Raw genomic sequence first — 5,577 nt, 5'->3', positions numbered from 1 at the left:
ACCTTCCTCCTCTCAGTATCAGTGACCGCCTTCCTCCCCTCAGTATTAGAGACCGCCTTCTGCCTCTCAGTATCAGTGACCACCTTCTGCCTCTCAGTATCAGTGACCGCCTTCTGCCTCTCAGTATCAGTGACCGCCTTCTGCCTCTCAGTATCAGTGACCGCCTTCCTCCTCTCAGTATTAGTGACCGCCTTCTGTCTCTCAGTATCGGTGACCGCCTTCTGTCTCTTAGTATCAGTGACCGCCTTCCTCCTCTCAGTATCAGTGACCGCCTTCCTCCTCTCAGTATCAGGGACCGCCTTCTGCATCTCAGTATCAGTGACCGCCTTCTGCCTCTAAGTATCGGTGACCGCCTTCTGCCTCTCAGTATTAGTGACCGCCTTCTGCCTCTCAGTATCGGTGACCGCCTTCTGTCTCTTAGTATCAGTGACCGCCTTTCTCCTCTCAGTAACAGTGACCGCCTTTCTCCTCTCAGTATCAGTGACCGCCTTCCTCCTCTCAGTATTAGTGACTGCCTTCCTCCTCTCAGTATTACTGACCGCCTTCTGTCTCTCAGTATCGGTGACCGCCTTCTGTCTCTTAGTATCAGTGACCGCCTTCCTCCTCTCAGTATCAGTGACCGCCTTCCTCCTCTCAGTATTAGTGATTGCCTTCCTCCTCTCATTATCAGTGACTGCCTTCTGTCTCTCTGTATCAGTGACCGCCTTCCTTCTCTCAGTATCAGTGACCGCCTTCTGCCTCTCAGTATCAGTGACCACCTTCCACCTCTTAGTATCAGTGACCACCTTCTGTCTCTCAGTATCAGTGACCGCCTTCTGCCTCTCAGTATCAGTGACCATCTTCTGCCTCTCAGTATCAGTGACCGCCTTCTGCCTCTCAGTATCAATGACCACGTTCTGCCTCTTAGTATCAGTTACGGCCTCCTCCTCTCAGTATCAGTGACCGCCTTCCTTCTCTCAGTATCAGTGACCGCCTTCCTTCTCTCAGTATCAGTGACCGCCTTCTGCCCCTCCGTATCGGTGACCGCCTTCCTCCTCTCAGTATCAGTGACCTCCTTCCTCCCCTCAGTATTAGAGACCGCCTTCTGCCTCTCAGTATCAGTGACCGCCTTCTGCCTCTCAGCATCAGTGACCGCCTTTTGCCTCTCAGTATCAGTGACCGCCTTCCACCTCTTAGTATCAGTGACCGCCTTCCTCCTCTCAGTATTAGTGATTGCCTTCCTCCTCTCATTATCAGTGACTGCCTTCCTCCTCTCAGTATCAGTGACCGCCTTCCTTCTCTCAGTATCAGCCACCGCCTTCCTTCTCTCAGTATCAGTGACCGCCTTCTGCCTCTCAGTATCAGTGACTACCTTCCACCTCTTAGTATCAGTGACCACCTTCTGTCTCTCAGTATCAGTGACCGCCTTCTGCCTCTCAGTATCAGTGACCGCCTTCTGCCTCTCAGTATCAGTGACCGCCTTCCTCCTCTCAGTATCAGGGACCGCCTTCTGCATCTCAGTATCAGTGACCGCCTTCTGCCTCTCAGTATCGGTGACCGCCTTCTGTCTCTTAGTATCAGTGACCGCCTTCTGCCTCTTAGTATCAGTGACCGCCTTTCTCCTCTCAGTATCAGTGACCGCCTTTCTCCTCTCAGTAACAGGGACCGCCTTTCTCCTCTCAGTATCAGTGACCGCCTTCCTCCTCTCAGTATTAGTGACTGCCTTCCTCCTCTCAGTATTACTGACCGCCTTCTGTCTCTCAGTATCGGTGACCGCCTTCTGTCTCTTAGTATCAGTGACCGCCTTCCTCCTCTCAGTATCAGTGACCGCCTTCCTCCTCTCAGTATTAGTGATTGCCTTCCTCCTCTCATTATCAGTGACTGCCTTCTGTCTCTCTGTATCAGTGACCGCCTTCCTTCTCTCAGTATCAGTGACCGCCTTCTGCCTCTCAGTATCAGTGACCACCTTCCACCTCTTAGTATCAGTGACCACCTTCTGTCTCTCAGTATCAGTGACCACCTTCTGCCTCTCAGTATCAGTGACCATCTTCTGCCTCTCAGTATCAGTGACCGCCTTCTGCCTCTCAGTATCAATGACCACGTTCTGCCTCTTAGTATCAGTTACGGCCTCCTCCTCTCAGTATCAGTGACCGCCTTCCTTCTCTCAGTATCAGTGACCGCCTTCCTTCTCTCAGTATCAGTGACCGCCTTCTGCCCCTCCGTATCGGTGACCGCCTTCCTCCTCTCAGTATCAGTGACCTCCATCCTCCCCTCAGTATTAGAGACCGCCTTCTGCCTCTCAGTATCAGTGACCGCCTTCTGCCTTTCAGCATCAGTGACCGCCTTTTGCCTCTCAGTATCAGTGACCGCCTTCCACCTCTTAGTATCAGTGACCGCCTTCCTCCTCTCAGTATTAGTGATTGCCTTCCTCCTCTCATTATCAGTGACTGCCTTCTGTCTCTCTGTATCAGTGACCGCCTTCCTCCTCTCAGTATCGGTGACCGCCTTCCTTCTCTCAGTATCAGTGACCGCCTTCTGCCTCTCAGTATCAGTGACTACCTTCCACCTCTTAGTATCAGTGACCACCTTCTGTCTCTCAGTATCAGTGACCGCCTTCTGCCTCTCAGTATCAGTGACCGCCTTCTGCCTCTCAGTATCAATGACCACGTTCTGCCTCTTAGTATCAGTTACGGCCTCCTCCTCTCAGTATCAGTGACCGCCTTCCTTCTCTCAGTATCAGTGACCGCCTTCCTTCTCTCAGTATCAGTGACCGCCTTCTGCCCCTCCGTATCGGTGACCGCCTTCCTCCTCTCAGTATCAGTGACCTCCTTCCTCCCCTCAGTATTAGAGACCGCCTTCTGCCTCTCAGTATCAGTGACCGCCTTCTGCCTCTCAGCATCAGTGACCGCCTTTTGCCTCTCAGTATCAGTGACCGCCTTCCACCTCTTAGTATCAGTGACCGCCTTCTGCCTCTCAGTATAAGTGTCTGCCTTTTGCCTCTCAGTATCGGTGACCGCCTTCTGTCTCTTAGTATCAGTGACCGCCTTCCTCCTCTCAGTATCAGTGACCGCCTTCCTCCTCTCAGTATTAGTGACCGCCTTCTGCCTCTCAGTATCAGTGACCGCCTTCTGTCTCTTAGTATCGGTGACCGCCTTCTGTCTCTTAGTATCAGTGACCGCCTTCCTCCTCTCAGTATCAGTGACCGCCTTCCTCCTCTCAGTATTAGTGACCGCCTTCTGCCTCTCAGTATCAGTGACCGCCTTCTGTCTCTTAGTATCAGTGACCGCCTTCCTCCTCTCAGTATCAGTGACCGCCTTCTGTCTCTTAGTATCAGTGACCGCCTTCCTCCTCTCAGTATCAGTGACCGCCTTCTGTCTCTTAGTATCAGTGACCGCCTTCCTCCTCTCAGTATCAGTGACCGCCTTCTGTCTCTTAGTATCAGTGACCGTCTTCTGCCTCTCAGTATCGGTGACCGCCTTCTGTCTCTTAGTATCAGTGACCGCCTTTCTCCTCTCAGTAACAGTGACCGCCTTTCTCCTCTTAGTATCAGTGACCGCCTTCTGCCTCTCAGTATCAGTGACCGCCTTCTGTCTCTCAGTATCAGTGACCGCCTTTCTCCTCTCAGTAACAGTGACCGCCTTTCTCCTCTCAGTATTAGTGACCGCCTTCCTCCTCTCAGTATTAGTGACCGCCTTCTGTCTCTCAGTATCTGTGACCGCCTTCTGTCTCTTAGTATCAGTGACCGCCTTCCTCCTCTCAGTATCAGTGACCGCCTTTCTCCTCTCAGTATCAGTGACCGCCTTCCTCCTCTCAGTATCAGTGACTGCCTTCCTCCTCTCATTATCAGTGACCGCCTTCTGTCTTTCAGTATAGGTGACCGCCTTCTGTCTCTCAGTATCAGTGACCGCCTTTCTCCTCTCAGTATCAGTGACCACCTTCCTCCTCTTAGTATCAGTGACCGCCTTCTGTCTCTCAGTTTCGGTGACCGCCTTCTGTCTCTCAGTATCAGTGACCGCCTTCCTCCTCTCAGTATCAGTGACCGACTTCCTCCTCTCTGTATCGGTGACCGCCTTCTGTCTCGCAGTATCGGTGACCGCCTTCTGCCTCAGTATCAGTGACCGCCTTCCTCCTCTCAGTATCGGTGACCGCTTTCTGTCTATCAGTATCAGTGACCGCCTTCTTTCTCTCTGTATCAGTGACCATCTTCTGCCTCTCAGTATTAGTGACCGCCTTCCACCTCTCAGTATCAGTGACAATCTTTTGCCTCTCAGTATCAGTGACTGCTTTCCACCTTTTAGTATTAGTGACCGACTTCCACCTCTTAGTATCAGTGACTGCCTTCTGCCTCTCAGTATCGGTGACCGCCTTCTGTCTCTTAGTATCAGTGACCGCCTTTCTCCTCTCAGTATCAGTGACCCCCTTCTGCCTCTTAGTATCAGTGACCGCCTTCTGCCTCTCAGTATCAGTGACCGCCTTCTGCCTCTCAGTATCGGTGACCGCCTTCTGCCTCTCAGTATTAGTGACCGCCTTCTGCCTCTCAGTATCAGTGACCCCCTTTTGCCTCTCAGTATCAGTGACTGCCTTCCACCTCTTAGTATCAGTGACCGCCTTCTGCCTCTCAGTATAAGTGTCTGCCTTTTGCCTCTCAGTATCAGGGACCGCCTTCTGCCTCTCAGTATCAGTGACCGCCTTCTGCCTCTCAGTATCGGTGACCGCCTTCTGTCTCTTAGTATCAGTGACCGCCTTTCTCCTCTCAGTAACAGTGACCGCCTTCCTCCTCTCAGTATTAGTGACCGCCTTCTGTCTCTCAGTATCGGTGACCGCCTTCTGTCTCTTAGTATCAGTGACTGCCTTTCTCCTCTCAGTAACAGTGACCGCCTTTCTCCTCTCAGTATCAGTGACCGCCTTCCTCCTCTCAGTATCGGTGACCACCTTCTGCCTCTCAGTATCAGTGACCGCCTTTCTCCTCTCAGTATCAGAGACCGCCTTCCTCCTCTCAGTATTAGTGACCGCCTTCCTCCTCTCAGTATTAGTGACCGCCTTCTGTCTCTCAGTATCAGTGACCGCCTTCTGTCTCTTAGTATCAGTGACCACCTTCCTCCTCTCAGTATCAGTGACCGCCTTTCTCCTCTCATTATCAGTGACCGCCTTCTGTCTCTCAGTATCAGTGACCGCCTTTCTCCTCTCAGTATCAGTGACCGCCTTCCTCCTTTCAGTATCAGTGACCAGGGCCGTCTTAACAGTATTATGGGCCCCTGGGCAGAGGTGAGAATTGCCCCCCCCCCAACCGCCACCATCAAATCCCCCACATCTTTGCATATAGTGCCCCCCATAGTAGCCAATCCCCCCATAGTAGCCAATCCCCCCATATAGTGCCCCCCATAGTAGCCAATCCCCCCATATAGTGCCCCCCATAGTAGCCAGTGCCCACATAGTAGCCAGTGCCCCCCATAGTAGCCAGTGCCCCCCATAGTAGCCAGTGCCCCCCATAGTAGCCAGAGCCCCCCACAGTAGCCAGTGGCCCCCATAGTAGCCAGTGCCCCCCACAGTAGCCAGTGTCCCCCATAGTAGCCAGTGTCCCCCATAGTAGCCAGTGCC

The 5,577-nt window shown here is 52.7% G+C and overlaps 1 protein-coding gene across 1 annotated transcript; it reads right to left on the bottom strand.

Annotated features, from left to right (window-relative positions):
• Positions 1–913: 913 nt before the first annotated feature.
• LOC138784231 (uncharacterized) lies at positions 914–2,026 on the bottom strand. The gene has a single exon (XM_069959737.1). The coding sequence runs from the start codon at positions 2,024–2,026 to the stop codon at positions 914–916; it is 1,113 nt and encodes a 370-aa protein (XP_069815838.1).
• Positions 2,027–5,577: the final 3,551 nt, after the last annotated feature.

The sequence above is a fragment of the Dendropsophus ebraccatus genome, chromosome 2, assembly GCF_027789765.1.
Source record: "Dendropsophus ebraccatus isolate aDenEbr1 chromosome 2, aDenEbr1.pat, whole genome shotgun sequence".
NCBI classification, from domain to species: domain Eukaryota; kingdom Metazoa; phylum Chordata; class Amphibia; order Anura; family Hylidae; genus Dendropsophus; species Dendropsophus ebraccatus.
This window is presented reverse-complemented; position numbering and strand designations above follow the sequence as displayed.